This window comes from Mizuhopecten yessoensis, unplaced genomic scaffold (genome assembly GCF_002113885.1).
Source record: "Mizuhopecten yessoensis strain PY_sf001 unplaced genomic scaffold, ASM211388v2 scaffold1437, whole genome shotgun sequence".
Taxonomy (NCBI): Eukaryota; Metazoa; Mollusca; class Bivalvia; order Pectinida; family Pectinidae; genus Mizuhopecten; species Mizuhopecten yessoensis.
In genome coordinates, this window is record NW_018404046.1 from 35,768 (window position 1) to 52,372 (window position 16,605).

A 16,605-nucleotide genomic window follows, 5' to 3' on the forward strand; every position below is an offset into this window, starting at 1 on the left:
TTTCACATCAATGTACAAGCGCCTCGCCGATGGAACGGAACGGAACGAGTGTAGAACGGAACGAAACGAAAGCTCCACTCGGAGTGGGACGGAGCGAAACGGAACGATTAGGGTAGAGAGGATTTAACATGGAACGAAGCAGAACGAAACGAAAAAACCAGTCTGCGACGGAAACGGAACGAATTGAATCTTGAGAACGAAATGAAATGAAAACGCGAATGAAATGGAATGAAAACGGAATGAAAACGCAAAATCTGTCAACTGAAACGCTGACACCCCTGTATCGGACAAGGTCAATTTACTACTGTAACATTTGAAGTGGTATAGGAACGACTCACCTGCAATTCTAAACACGATGTCGATTTTCTGTATTCTTGCCTTAGAAGGTAAAGTCCCTCGCCACCAGGCCATGTTTTCCCCAACGGAGGCCATACAAATATGGGAAGCAAAAGGGCCGTAATTTCCGTCTGTTGTGCCGGACACAGGGAAATTTGAATTCGCAGGCGTTGCATCCAATTTCAACTGATTCTTTAGGTTGACTGTAAGTGTGAAATTGAGTTATCATTCTTTTAATTCTTTTTGAAGTACACACATTACTGAATTCAATGAAAAACATCATGGTATATATTATGTGGTATATTTGTACAACAACTTAGTAAATGTGCCTTGCATCTATTACAATTTCGATTTTTTGCTGTTATATGAAAATATGAAAACTGTTACACGGAAAGTATATAACAGCTCATCATAGTCTTAACGTGCCATTTACCTCAATAGTGGCCCTCTAGACCGCTATACAGTAATGATATATGGATCCTTTTAGATTATCGTACTCTTTCGACATGAATCTCTTTCTAGCATCGAGAAGTTCGTCTTCACAGAAGTTATATAGAAATATAGACATTGGTAAATCATAAAAATGTAATAAAATTGTATTAAAACTTCCAAACGAGAGCACCAATGATATTCATGATATTTTGATTTTGTCTTTTCTTAAAGCAGTCTTTATTTCAGATAAAATGTGGTACTTTTTATATAATCCTTAATGATTATAATAGGAGTATCACCACTGTCATGTTGATCTTTCCGACTTAATATGTTTAATTGACATACAAATGTACCTATCGGCGTTTCTACAGATTTATTCAACCCCGATAAGATCACATTGATTGATTGCTATCTACATCATATTTCAAAAATAAACCTAAGAAATAAACAACTGTAAACTTACTACTCATTCGAATCCCTGGAACTATACCCATCACAATTACCCCAAACACTAAGAACACAGTTCCGGCACACCTGTCCACTAAACAATATGAACACAGTTCCGGCACACCTGTCCATTTCTAACGATTATATGTAATTGTCAGTGGTCCGAATGGTAACGTTTTAATTATGGATTAAGACCAGGAAGCAACGTATGTGCGTGTTAGGCAACAGAAAGGGTAGTTTATGAGTATAATGACAGTAGCTAGATGTATGCTTAAGTTTTCGCTTGATTTGTTTTTTGGCCTCATCGTTGAACATTATCAGAAACAACTAATCGTTTTAAGTAATTTCGGTGTACACAGTAATACCGTCAGTCCTACTGACACAAATAAAGCTAGTATGTCAGGCACAGTGTGGAGTGCAAAACAAATTAGACATAGTATTCATCGACTCGGGATTTTATATCAGCCATGGGATTATTAATGTAAAAAGACGAACATTCAATGGCCTTATCCATAATTTAACTCCTTCATTTCAATAGCTAGTGTAAGGTTCTTGAATAATTTAATAATGGCTGACAATAAACGCGATAAATAAGTTAACAGCTGTAAACTTACTACTCATTCGAATCCCTTGAAATATACTCAACAAAACTATCCAAAACATTGTGGACACAGCTTCTACACCCCGGACCATCTTGAGTAATTGCATATTATTCGATAGTGCTCCGAAAGTAGGATATAAAGCATATTGATACGTCAGAACGACCACATTATTTGGTCGTACACTAACACAACTGCTGTAGACGACAGCCAGGAAGTAAGGTATAGGTGTACACGTAAATTCGTCAGCAGTAACGTTAAAAATATAACACACCTTGGTTCATGTGTATTAAACTAGTAAGTTAGGCACAGTGTGGAGTACAAAACAAAACTAGACGTTTTCATTGCATGACCTTACCCATGATTAAACTCCAGTATTTCAATAGCTAGTGTAAGGCAGTTATAAATAGTACCAGACGTGTGTCATGATTGTATAAAGTCATCACGCAGATATTTTGTAACAATTCCAGAACTCGGTGTTTTCCTAAATCCTCAGCGAACAGACTACAGACGTTTATATGTACTATATCGATTGAGCTGTAATACAATACTGTCAATGTCTCAGTACGTTATCTGTTTTTTACCTTGAATCGACACTATCAACATTTTATATCCATTTCTATATTTAAGATAAACAGGATTGTAACATGAGGTTACCTAGCTAACACATGCAGGTACGTACTCATGACTGATCAGGTTTTACATTGTCCATTGTGTTTAATAGATCGCCTTGTATGGGCAATCAGGCAAGTATTCGTAATAATAATCCTTTATTATCCGGCAGTCCGGCCCATTTCAACTACTTACCTCATTCAACCAATTACCATTGAAAGACCATCTAATTTCATTAGTAACCATATACACTTTTTTACACGTTCTGATGTCTACTATACACGTCTGTTGTCTGCTGTTTCACATGTTCTGATTTCAACTGTACACGTTGTGATGTCTACTATACACGTTCTCGTGTCTACTGTTTTACACATTCTTCTTTCTACTGTTTTACACGTTCTGGTGCCCATGTTTACGTTTTGGTGTCTACTGTTCACATTCTGATTTAGACTGTACATGTCCTGATGTCTATTGTACACGTTCTGCTGTCTACTGTTTCACATGTTCTCATTTCTACTGTACATGTTTTGGTGTCTACTGTACACGTTCTGTTGTCTACTGTTTCAAATGTTCTGGTATCTACTGTACATTATCTGATGCCACTGAACGCGTTCTGAAGTCTACTGTACGCGTTCTGATGTCTACTGTACAAGTTCTGGTGTCTTCTGTACATGTTCTTATGGCTACTATACACGTTCTGGTGTCTACTGTACATGTTCTGATGTCTACTGTACGCGTTCTGTTGTCTACTGTTTTACATGTTCTGATTTCAACAGTATATGTTTTGGTGTCTACTGTACATGTTCTGGTGTCTACTGTTGACGTTTTGTTGTCTACTGTTTCACATGTTCTGATTTCTACTTTACAATTTATGGTGTCTACAGTCCATGATCTGTTGTCTACTGTACAAGTTATAGTGTATTCTGTACATGTTCTTATCGCTACTATACACGTTCTGGTGTCTACTGTTGACGTTCTGATATTTACTATACAAGTTCTGGTGTCTGCTGTTTTAGACGTTCTGATATCTACTGTACACATTCTGGTGTCTACTGTACATGTTTTGATATCACCTATCAACGATCTAGTGTCTACTGATTTACACGTTTTGATATATATTATACACGTTCTGGTGTCTACTGTACATGTTTTGATATCAACTATACACGATCTGATGTCTACTGTTTATCACGTTTTGATATCTACTATACACGTTCTGGTGTCTACTGTACATGTTTTGATATCAACTATACACGTTCTGGTGTCTACTGTTGACGTTCTGATATCAGCTATACACGTTCTGGTGTCTACTGTTTTACACGTTCTGATGTCTACTATACACGTTCTGGTGTCTACTGTTTTACACGTTCTCATATATATCATGTCTTCTGTACATGTTATTATGGCTACTATACACGTTCTTGTGTCTACTGTACATGTTCTGGTGTCTACTGCACACGTTTTGTTGTCTACTTTTTCACATGTTCTGATTTCTACCGTACATGTCCGGGTGTCTACTGTACACGTTATGCTGTCTACTGTTTCAAATGTTTTGATTTCTGCTGTACATGTTCCGTTGTCTACAGTACATGGTCTGTTGTCTACAGTACATGTTCTGATATCTACTGTACGCGTTCTGATGTCTACTGTACGCGTTCTGGTGTCTACTGTTTCACATGTTCTGATTTCAACTGTATATGTTTTGGTGTCTACCGTACATGTCCGGGTGTTTACTGTACACGTTATCTTGTCTACTGTTTCACATGTTCTGATTTCTACTTTACAATTTCTGTTGTCTACAGTACATGGTGTGTTGTCTACAGTACATGTTCTGATGTCTACTGTACGCGTTCTGATGTCTACTGTACACATTATGGTGTCTACTGTTTCACATGTTCTGATTTCAACAGTATATGCTTTGGTGTCTACTGTACATGTTCTGGTGTCTACTGTGGACGTTTTATTGTCTACTGTTTCACATGTTCTGATTTCTACTTTACAATTTATGTTGTCTACAGTCCATGATCTGGTGTCTACTGTACAAGTTCTGGTGTATTCTGTACATGTTCTTATGTCTACTATACACGTTCTGATGTCTACTGTTGACGTTCTGATATTTACTATACAAGTCCTGGTGTCTGCTGTTTTACACGTTCTGATATCTACTGTACACATTCTGGTGTCTACTGTACATGTATTGATATCACCTATAAACGATCTAGTGTCTACTGTTTTACACGTTTTGATATCAACTATACACGTTCTGGTGTCTACTGTTTTACACATTTTGATGTCTACTATAAACGTTCTGTTGTCTGCTGTTTCACATGTTCTGATTTCGACTGTACATGTCCTGATGTCTACTGTACACGTTCTGCTGTCTACTGTTTCACATGTTCTCATTTCTACTGTACATGTTTTGGTGTTTATTGTACATGTTCTGGTGTCTTCTGTACGTGTTCTGATTTCAACAGTATATGTTTTGGTGTCTACTGTACATGTTCTGGTTGATGTCTACTGTTTATCACGTTTTGATATCTACTATACACGTTCTGGTGTCTACTGTACATGTTCTGGTTGATGTCTACTGTTTATCACGTTTTGATATCTACTATACACGTTCTGGTGTCTACTGTACATTTTCTGGTGTCTACTGCACACGTTTTGTTGTCTACTTTTTCACATGTTCTGATTTCTACAGTACATGTCCGGGTGTCTACTGTACACGTTATGTTGTCGTTGTCTACTGTTTCACATGTTCTGATTTCTACTTTACAATTTATGTTGTCTACCACGTTCTGGTGTCTACTGTTTTAAATGTTCTGGTATCTACTGTACATGATCTGATGCCACTGTACGCGTTCTGAAATCTACTGTACGCGTTCTGATCTCTACTGTACAAGTTCTGGGGTCTTCTGTACATGTCATTATGGCTACTATACACGTTCTGGGGACTACTGTTGACGTTCTGATACTTACTATCCAAGTTCTGGCGCCTGCTGTTTTACACGTTCTGATATCTACTGTACACGTTCTGGTGTCTACTGTACATGTTCTGGTTGATGTCTACTGTTTATCACGTTTTGATATCTACTATACACGTTCTGGTGTCTACTGTTTTACACATTTTGATGTCTACTATAAACGTTCTGTTGTCTGCTGTTTCACATGTTCTGATTTCGACTGTACATGTCCTGATGTCTACTGTTTTACATGTTCTCATTTCTACTGTACATGTTTTGGTGTTTATTGTACATGTTCTGGTGTCTTCTGTACGTGTTCTGATTTCAACAGTATATGTTTTGGTGTCTACTGTACATGTTCTGGTGTCTACTGCACACGTTTTGTTGTCTACTTTTTCACATGTTCTGATTTCTACAGTACATGTCCGGGTGTCTACTGTACACGTTATGTTGTCGTTGTCTACTGTTTCACATGTTCTGATTTCTACTTTACAATTTATGTTGTCTACCACGTTCTGGTGTCTACTGTTTTAAATGTTCTGGTATCTACTGTACATGATCTGATGCCACTAGTCCATGATCTGGTGTCTACTGTACAAGTTCTAGTGTATTCTGTACATGTTCTTATGGCTACTATACACGTTCTGGTGACTACTGTTGACGTTCTGATACTTACTATGCAAGTTCTGGTGTCTGCTGTTTTACACGTTCTGATATCTACTGTACACGTTCTGGTGTCTACTGTACATGTTTTGATATCACCTATAAACGATCTAGTGTCTACTGATTTACACGTGTTGATATGTATTATACACGTTCTGGTGTCTACTGTACATGTTTTGATATTAACTTTATACGATCGGATGTCTACTGTTTTACACGTTTTGATATCTGCTATACACGTTCTGGTTTCTACTTGTTTACCCATTTTGATGTCTACTATAAACGTTCTGTTGTCTGCTGTTTCACATGTTCTGATTTCGACTGTTCATGTCCTGATGTCTACTGTTTTACATGTTCTCATTTCTACTGTACATGTTTTGGTGTCTATTGTACATGTTCTGGTGTCTTCTGAACGCGTTATGTTGTCTACTGTTTTAAATGTTCTGGTATCTACTGTACATGATCTGATGCCACTGTACGCGTTCTGAAATCTACTGTACGCGTTCTGATGTCTACTGTACAAGTTCTGGTGTCTTCTGTACATGTCATTATGGCTACGTTCTGATATCTACTGTACACGTTCTGGTGTCTACTGTATATGCTTTGATGTCTACTGTACACGTTCTGGTGTCTACTGTACATGTCATGTTCTGATTTCAACAGTATATGTTTTGGTGTCTACTGTACATGTTCTGGTGTCTAGTGCACACGTTCTACTGTTGACGTTTTGTTGTCTACTGTTTCACATGTTCTGATTTCAACTGTACATGTTTACATGTTCTGATGTCTACTGTACGCGTTCTGTTGTCTACTGTTTCACATGTTCTGATTTCAACTGTACATGTTTTGGTGTCTACTGTACATGTTCTGGTGTCTACTGTTGACGTTTTGTTGTCTACTGTTTCACATGTTCTGATTTCAACTGTACATGTTTTGGTGTCTACTGTACATGTTCTGGTGTCTAGTGCACACGTTTTTTTGTCTACTTTTTCACATGTTCTGATTTCTACAGTACATGTCCGGGTGTCTACTGTACACGTTATGTTGTCTACTGTTTCAAATGTTTTGATTTCTACTGTATATGTTCTTTTGTCTACAGTACATGGTCTGTTGTCTACAGTACATGTTCTGATGTCTACTGTACGCGTTCTGATATCTACTGTACACGTTCTGGTGTCTACTGTACATGTCATGTTCTGATTTCAACAGTATATGTTTTGGTGTCTACTGTACATGTTCTGGTGTCTACTGCACACGTTTTGTTGTCTACTTTTTCACATGTTCTGATTTCTACAGTACATGTCCGGGTGTCTACTGTACACGTTATGTTGTCTACTGTTTCAAATGTTTTGATTTCTACTGTATATGTTCTTTTGTCTACAGTACATGGTCTGTTGTCTACAGTACATGTTCTGATGTCTACTGTACGCGTTCTGTTGTCTACTGTTTCACATGTTCTGATTTCAACTGTACATGTTTTGGTGTCTACTGTACATGTTCTGGTGTCTAGTGCACACGTTCTACTGTTGACGTTTTGTTGTCTACTGTTTCACATGTTCTGATTTCAACTGTACATGTTTACATGTTCTGATGTCTACTGTACGCGTTCTGATATCTACTGTACACGTTCTGGTGTCTACTGTACATGTTTTGATATCACCTATAAACGATCTAGTGTCTACTGATTTACAAGTGTTGATATGTATTATACACGTTCTGGTGTCTACTGTACATGTTTTGATATCAACTTTACACGATCGGATGTCTACTGTTTTACACGTTTTGATATCTACTATACACGTTCTGGTGTCTACTGTTTTACACATTTTGATGTCTACTATAAACGTTCTGTTGTCTGCTGTTTCACATGTTCTGATTTCGACTGTACATGTCCTGATGTCTACTGTTTTACATGTTCTCATTTCTACTGTACATGTTTTGGTGTTTATTGTACATGTTCTGGTGTCTTCTGTACGTGTTCTGTTGTCTACTGTTTTAAATGTTCTGGTATCTACTGTACACGTTCTGTTGTCTACTGTACATGTTTTGGTGTTTATTGTACATGTTCTGGAGTCTTCTGTACGCGTTCTGTTGTCTCCTGTTTTAAATGTTCTGATGTCTACAGTACCTGTTCTGTTTTCTACTTAACACGTTCTGGTGTCTACTGTCCTTGTTTTGATGTCTACTAAACACGTTCTGGTGTCTACTGTCCTTGTTTTGATGTCTACTAAACACGTTCTGGTGTCTACTGTTCACATTCTGATTTAGACTGTACATGTCCTGATGTCTATTGTACACGTTCTGCTGTCTACTGTTTCACATGTACAGTAGAAATGAGTACATGTAAAACAGTAGACATCAGGACATGTACACGTTCTGCTGTCTACTGTTTCACATGTTCTGCTTTCAACTGTACATGTTTTGGTGTTTATTGTACATGTTCTGGGGTCTTCTGTACGCGTTCTGATGTCTACTGTCCACGTTCTGGTGTCTACTGTTTTACACGTTTTGATATATACTATACACATTCTGGTGTCTACTGTACATGTTTTGATATCACCTATAAACCATTTGGTGTCTACTGATTTACACGTTTTGATATATACTATACACATTCTGGTGTCTACTGTACATGTTTTGATATCAACTATACACGATCTGACGTCTACTGTTTATCACGTTTTGATATCTACTATACACGTTCTGGTGTCTGCTGTTTTACACGTTCTGATATCTATTATACACGTTCTGGTGTCTACTTTTTTACACGTTCTGATGTCTACTATACACGTCCTGGTGTCTACTGTTTTACACGTTCTGATATCTATTATACACGTTCTGGTGTCTACTGTACATTTTTTGATATCTACTATACACGTTCTGTTGTCTACTGTACACGTTCTGGTGTCTACTGCACACGTTCCGATATCCACATTAACGATCTGGTGTCTGATATCTACTATACACGTTCTGTTGTCTACTGTACATGTTTTGATATCTACTATACACGTTCTGGCGTCTGCTGTTTTACACGTTCTGATATCTACTATACACGTTCTGGTGTCTACTGTATATGTTTTGATGTCTACTGTACACGTTCTGGTGTCTACTATACACGATCTGGTGTCTACTGTTTTACACGTTCTGATATCTATTATACACGTTCTGGTGTCTACTGTACACGTTCCAATACCTACTTTACACGGTCTTAGGGCTATTCTTCACAATATGGCATGTACCCCTCCCTTTCTTTCGTCTAATTTTTTTTTTTCGAAACTATGGTAACCCTTCTTAGGTGTTATTAATACGTTACCAGGTCTGATGATGCGTTACCTAAATGATCTATTCCGGATTTGTTTATTTTGTCTGCCTTCCTTATCCAACGTTAAAATGTGATATAACATTATTACGTAATATTTTGGTTGTGCCGCGATCATTAATATATCAGCTGCTTCATCAAACAAAAAACTCTTATGCAATATATATGTTATTTTCATATAAAATTATGACTTTTTTAATAAAATACATATCGTTTGATTTCTTTTTGTTGTTATATGTTTGACATTTTAAAATCATTTCTGATCATTGGCATTATTATTGTCCTTCGTTTATTTAACCCTATATACAGCAAACTTAACTTGGTAGCCTAGTACACTGGAGTTAACAACAAACGTGAACTCCAGTTCACTAGCTTGTGCACTGGAGTTCAAATCGATGTGCACTGGGGTTCACTAGTTTGTGCACTGGAGTTCACATCGATGTGCACTAGAGTTCACATAAATGTGCACTAGCGTTAACTACAATTCACAAGGTAATTTTCTGTATCATATTATGTCTGGCCTTTTCGTCAGTTTAAACATACTATGATTTCTACCCTCTCGTATGCCCAATAAATCAATAAATCAATAAAATATTAGATGTCACCTATTCATACACTTATATTAAATTCCTTTTATGAAAATAGCATAGTAACTATAGAGCGCGATCACCTATTAACATATTAGCACATGCACTGACTTTGATCCATAGTACATGTACATGTTTATTCATGTATTGGTGGCAAATTACATTTACCTACTGATCAGAATCCAGGGGCAAAATCCGAGTAGATGGTATGGGGGAGGGGGACAAAACACCGTATACACACCTGCTATAGAAATTATGTTTCACTCTCTCTATCTCTTCAAACGGAGAGTTGGACGGTCCTGACCCTAAAAACATCCCTATGCATCAATGATATATATTTTCAGCGGGATGTCATATTCTTTTCAATTGTCTCCTTGTCAATCAAGTTATCAAGAAAACTTAGACTTTCTTTTAAAGAAAGTACTTAAAAGCAAACAAATATCTATTCTAGGAAGTGTGTAGTTATCTAGTACGGAATTAGATGCTGATCTCTAAGTCTGTGTTTCTAGTACGGAATTAGATGCTGATCTCTAAGTCTGTGTTTCTAGTACGGAATAAGATGCTGATCTCTAAGTCTGTGTTTCTAGTACGGAATTAGATGCTGATCTCTAAGTCTGTGTTTCTAGTACGGAATTAGATGCTGATCTCTAAGTCTGTGTTTCTAGTACGGAATTAGATGCTGATCTCTAAGTCTGTGTTTCTAGTACGGAATTAGATGCTGATCTCTAAGTCTGTGTTTCTAGTACGGAATTAGATGCTGATCTCTAAGTCTGTGTTTCTAGTACGGAATTAGATGCTGATCTCTAAGTCTGTGTTTCTAGTACGGAATTAGATGCTCTCTAAGTCTGTGTTTCTAGTAAGAAAATGTATTTAACTACATGTCTACTATGAAAATAAAATATAACAATAAACTTTAAAAATGTCCAAAAAAAAATGTATTGTCCAATCAAAAATTAACACCTAATTGTTATGTCAGATCACCTATTCAAAGAGTAGATGATTTGTGCATAAAGAATACATTAGGGATGTGTATATAAATATACATGTAATCCTTTTTTAAGAAATGATAAATTAACTACAAATGATAACAGCTCAGAGTCCTTGGATCATCTTTTAAAGAATCTGTGAGTGTGTTTAAAAACACACACTTTTAGTTCTTTAATTGTAACACCTGTGCTCTGTGGCTATTATGGACCACTGAACATACTGTACAGGTACAACATGCTCTATCATGGTTCAGTGACCAATGAATTGATGCTAGGGTGGTTATCAATTAGTGTTGACTATTTATGTAACAACCAGTTTGTAAACCATTTGAGGGATTAGGTAGTGTGAAACAGTCGATGTTTTGAGATAGAATTGTGCCCGAGTCTGTCATTTCCTGACAAAGGGACATCCACATTATCTTACCTGTAACCATGTACTGATTCATTTGTGTATATCTACTGGACAGACAATGGGTTGGATTAATTGACAAGAATAATTGCCGTCCACAGGTGAATGGACAGTGGGTGGCCATCATATTGAAAAGAAAAAAATGTATCAGGGGGTGGTTACACTGCCCTAGCAACCATCTTTAAATCTGCCACTGAAATAAAGTTGTAACTGTATTATTAAAACTTGAAATTACCTGTGAAACTTAATTGATTTGATTATTAATTAGTAAATCGATCAACTTATTTCATTTTTGTACATGTATATATAACTTTACCTACAGGTGCTTGCACTGTGCAAACATGAGTTTTGTCATCATTTTAACAAGTGGCAATTCATTACTGTACCACCAGGCCAGCTGTATACCTGCTACATTGGTGTGGGGAACACATGTACAGTAGACCCAGGGGATGTGGTGGTGGTTGGGGGATATTTTTCTTATTCAACCATCAGGATGTTCATGTACCTGATGAGTATATAAATTTAACAAAGAAATCAAAATCAGACTAACCCATAGTTTTTTACTTCTAAATCTTAGTGTGAGAAGGCAACTTACGATTAACTAACTTTTATAAATTAATTACACATCTTTAGCTTGATATTTACCTTTTATCTATATAGTTCCATGCCATGATATAAAAAAAAATCTGGAATTTTAACTTTTCTTGACTTGTTGGATAAAACAAACAAGCGTATTACTCTATTGATGTCGTGTTTTAGAGAAACCTTTCATACAAAGTACCACATTTACCCATATCACTTAACAGATAGCGATCCCCCATTCTGACACTACAGCATTGCTATGAAATGTGATGTGAATTTAACTATGATAAAGTGAACTTTTAATTTTTTCCCCTGAAAAAGTACAGCTTTATATAGATTTTCTATAATCACCAGAGATGGTGTACAAATTTGTACATGTATATGTTCAGTCGAAATTTTAAGTAATCAAAACTCCAAAAAAATACGTGTATTGTGAATTCGATATTATGAAATATTCAATTAAATCACGAACTTAGATAATCTAGTTCTGTGGTTGAATTATTCTTTCCTTTCTTGTTAATTTTTCATATCACAAAGGAACCCTATTTCATTATCAAAATTAAAACTTGGGTAAACACTGTAGTGCACTGGAGTTAGCATCGTAGTGCACTGGAGTTAACACTGAAATGAACTGGAGTTAACATTGAAATGAACTGGAGTGCACCTCAATGTTTTGTCAAGTGCACTTCCTTGTTCACTAGGTGTGCACTAAGAAGTGCACTAGATACCAAGTTAAGTTTGCTCCCAACTGTATATCTGGTAAATGTGTTAATAATTGCTTAAGATATCATTTTTGATTCATAATCACAAAATGTTTGTTTCAAAATATGTAAAATTCACCATTAAGTGTCTTTTTCGAAAAAGCAATTCTTATTAAAAATGTTTTTCATTTCAACATGTTTTATTAAATAAATCCTATTTAAAGGAATTGGGCAACAGACAAAGCCTATACAAGTTCTCTCCCTTACATGGTAAATGTCATCTCGTGGATACGATAACTAGTACATTTGTATACAGTTCTAGAATATTTATTCATACAACGCCATTTCTTCTTTCATTTGTAAACCATTATAGTTATTTCCATATTAGTGAACTTGTACCAAGGGAGACAACTTTCCGAAAGTGATATATGAATACAGGATAAATTGTATGCAGGACATGAAGATGTTTCGAAGAAATATATTTCAAGCATGTTTTAGACAAAACAATCACAATGGATGACGAAGTAAAACAAATCAGTTGGTAAGATAATCGTCATAGGAACAAGACATAACAAAAGGTTCAAAAGTTCAATATGTTTTCCCGCACTTAAGCTAAAAACACACACAACAGTTAGTAATGAGCTAGTAATACTGTAACAGAATTAATCGTTCCTCGCTGCATTTAGGATCCCGCATCCACAGTTATCCCTACGGTATCGTACACGTTAGGGACGGTCCTAGTTAGGGAATCAAGTTTTTCATAATGTTCCTCAGCTGTGGCACTCTTGGAGATTTGCCTCCCATTTTTGGTGTCTACAACTTCATAAGGACCATCTGAAATAAGAAAAGGTGAAAAGAGGGCAATATATAGTTAACAAAAATAATTCGAAATGTTAATTCGTAGTGCGACGTTGCTAATGCAATACGTAAGGTCACGCTTTTAACTTATTAATTACGTTGCAAAAAGCAAAATATGGTTATCAATACGCCTACTTAACATAATGCAAAGCAAAAGCGTATATAGGGGTAGAAACAATTGTATAAGACAAACTTATTTTTCTAATGCTGGCTTCATTTTATCAATTGATCACAAACGTTCAGTCTGTATATTGATCGATACTAAGCTACCCCATAAGATTTCAACGTTGATGCATTAAAAGAAAAAAAACAGGGACGAGACTTCAACAGAAACTGAAATTTCGTAGCTTAAAATTTCTACAAAAGAAAATCTTGATAAAGTGGTTTACATGTCAACAGAGCGCATTATACGGAACATCTGGTTCCAAAGTATGGGATGAGGTTGTAACTGTTTGTAGGAGGGGCATTTTTGCCCTTTTAAAATACTACACCCTCTGTTGGAATTATCATTATTATATTTTCCCCAAGAGTACACTAAAACGGTACAAGCATGCCTACGTATAACACTTAAGCTAAAAACAAACAAATGTATATTGCCAAAAAGTTGTTGACGATACCGTATTTACTTCAAGGACATTAGATTCTCTTTTAAGATATGCTTGATACACATACATAAAAACCAGAAAAGACATTTCCATAACATTACAAAAATTACCTATATCTGCCTTTAACTCGTGTCTTTTGGCTTGTTGTAAGATTTCGGACATCTGAATAGGTCCCGTGTTGTCTCTGTGCTTCATCGAGAGACGCCTGGTCTGTACAATAACTAAGATGACCAGTAGTAAAATGACCACACCACATCCAACACCTATCCCGACTGCAGCAGTTTTGTAGCTCTCTGTGTCTGTAAGGCCTTAAATCAGGTTATTAAAGTCAGCATTAATTTAAAAAATTTAAGTATAAGTTTAAAGTCAAGTATGTATGTCTATTCTATACACAGTTTTATCAAACATCTAGAATGTATTTGTACCTTGATACATACTCTTTAAATTTAGATGGATGCCGGTGTTCTTCATGAAATAAAAGTGCAAAGTACTTTTTTTCAAAATTAAAACAGTTGAAGAAGAAATGTGACAGAGTTAAATACAAGGTTGTAAAATCAAAGTAGAGATATTGGCCATAACTTTTGCACCTACACAGTATCCATTGGTCTGGATACAGAAGTTGTCATTGCAGTAGTGAGGACAAATTTTATCACAACGCACACCGTAATACCCAGCTTGGCATTCTAAAACGTGACCAGAACGCAAATATTTATATGCAATTTGTACTTAGATGTTCCAAAATTTACTATTCACACATTATATATTGTATGATTAGTTTTCAATCACGGTATAAAAGAAAACTGTCTCAAAGGTGAATTTGTTTTTATGTTATTGTAGATGTAATTATAATTTTGTATCATTGCCTTTATGTAAGTACTGTAAGATACTGGAAAGAATTCATTTTGTGTCGTTCAAATTATATGTTGATATACAAAATGGTGCCTGCCAATGGTACATAACTAACAGAGAGAGGAAAACCTAGAGGAACCAATGCCTACATACTTAAGGCGGCGTTAAGGACCATTCCGTATCCAGATTATCCAGATGTTCTCTTTCCTATTGGTGGAACAATATCTTGTTTATTCCATACGAAAAACACTAACAACTAATCGACATTTTTTAATTTTTTTTTTGGGGGGGGGGGGTTCAAATGCGGTAGCGGTACATCACTTAAACATAACATAAAAATTTTCAGTATAAATTAGTTAATAGGCATAAAATACAAATCAAAAGAATGTTTATTCCTCAAATAGAACAAATTTGTAACTCCAGCGCCTCCTACATTGATTTTCAGGACACCAAGGACCCCATGTGTCATTAATGCAATATTTTTCAAAATACACAAAAAAAAAAAAAAATCTGATTCCAATGATAAATGGCATTTTTAATAACCTTTCCAGTGATATATAACAATAGACAATGTTTGGTGTCATTTTCATGCAAACGACATTTTTACTCGTTATTAGTCATAAAATTATCACATTTTGATTTCTTCATTTTTCGTTTAAGTGACAGAATAAGTATGATGAAGCTCAGGTTCCATCAAATTTTGACATTTGAAAAAATCTTAAGGGATCCATCTGTTACTGCATACAAACTTTGTAAGGATGGATCACTAGATATGCCGACTTTTCGTAGCTTCTTTTCCCTTACCCCCTGATTTTTTTACTAAATATCAAAGTACTGAAAATTCGGAGTGACCGCTGTCACACGATCATAAAAAGAGTATTGCACATTATTTTTCACTCAAACTTGGACCACAATTTAGCATGGGACATTTTAGGTAAAGGAAATTCAGAATTTGTATAGAATAAGAATAAGAATGTGACTCCTGAAGGGTCACGTCAGAGATGCCATAAAAAGAGATGTTTCAGTGCTTTAGTCATGAAAAATGTAACAATTGGTTTCTAAATATTTCCTTCTGGTTGGTATATGTATACATGTAAGTATGGATTATAGAAAGGTTAATGTGGCACTATCAGTCAAGGGTTTACGTGTGACCTTTTGATGACTAGCACAGTATGTACTCTATCACCTTCATCAGACAACTGACCAGTGAAGCGTAGGTACATAAATGTGCAAAATATGTAAGAATCGCCGTTGATTTGGCTACACTATACATGCAAGCGTGTGTACACTTAATGACGAAAAGGACGATAAAAACTAACAAATCGATAAGAGTACACTTTGTCAAATAATCGGTCATAAATAAACGAGATTCTATGACCCCCCTCATCTCGATTAATCTGGCCCTTTGCATCGTATCCAGATGTCTTCCTTTCTCTTCCGTTTGAACAGATTGCTCTCTCTGTACAATACTTTGGAGTCATCCAAGTCAATTACATTATCTCGTTGTACGGTATGGTCTGTGCATTGGTAAAAATGCACCTATTGTTGTTTCAAGGATAATAACACGGGTTGATATTTAACGTCTCTCAGAACAGGTAAAGTATTCTATTTTTTACCAATGGATGTCTACAATTCCGGTGGGGGGGGGGGGGGGGGG

The 16,605-nt window shown here is 36.1% G+C and overlaps 2 protein-coding genes across 2 annotated transcripts in view; both read right to left on the reverse strand.

Annotated features, from left to right (window-relative positions):
• The window catches only part of LOC110462283 (protein draper-like), a gene marked incomplete at its 3' end in the record, with an annotated part of 55,468 nt that overhangs the window by 29,574 nt on the left and 9,289 nt on the right, over positions 1 to 16,605 (reverse strand). The window contains exon 7 of the mRNA XM_021516197.1: positions 339 to 539. Within this exon, the coding sequence (XP_021371872.1) occupies positions 339 to 539 (201 nt within the window). The remainder of the gene's footprint in view (positions 1 to 338; positions 540 to 16,605) is intronic.
• Positions 10,885 to 16,571, reverse strand: LOC110462303. The gene is made up of 4 exons (XM_021516219.1): positions 15,102 to 16,571; positions 14,687 to 14,782; positions 14,210 to 14,407; positions 10,885 to 13,470 (listed from the first exon to the last, which is right to left on the reverse strand). Exons 1-4 carry the CDS (start codon positions 15,121 to 15,123, stop codon positions 13,319 to 13,321), a joined length of 468 nt encoding a protein of 155 aa, XP_021371894.1. The 5' UTR covers positions 15,124 to 16,571; the 3' UTR covers positions 10,885 to 13,318.

What these genes read in the sequence shown, in the direction of transcription:
- LOC110462303 (XM_021516219.1), bottom strand. Translation starts at nt 15,123, where the DNA reads ATGGTCCTTAACGCCGCCTTAA. An exon ending in GGTCCTTAACGCCGCCTTAA is followed by an intron (nt 14,783 to 15,101) that starts GTATGTAGGCAT and finishes GTCACGTTTTAG; the next exon opens with AATGCCAAGCTGGGTATTAC. An exon ending in CGAGTTAAAGGCAGATATAG is followed by an intron (nt 13,471 to 14,209) that starts GTAATTTTTGTA and finishes TTCTTATTTCAG; the next exon opens with ATGGTCCTTATGAAGTTGTA.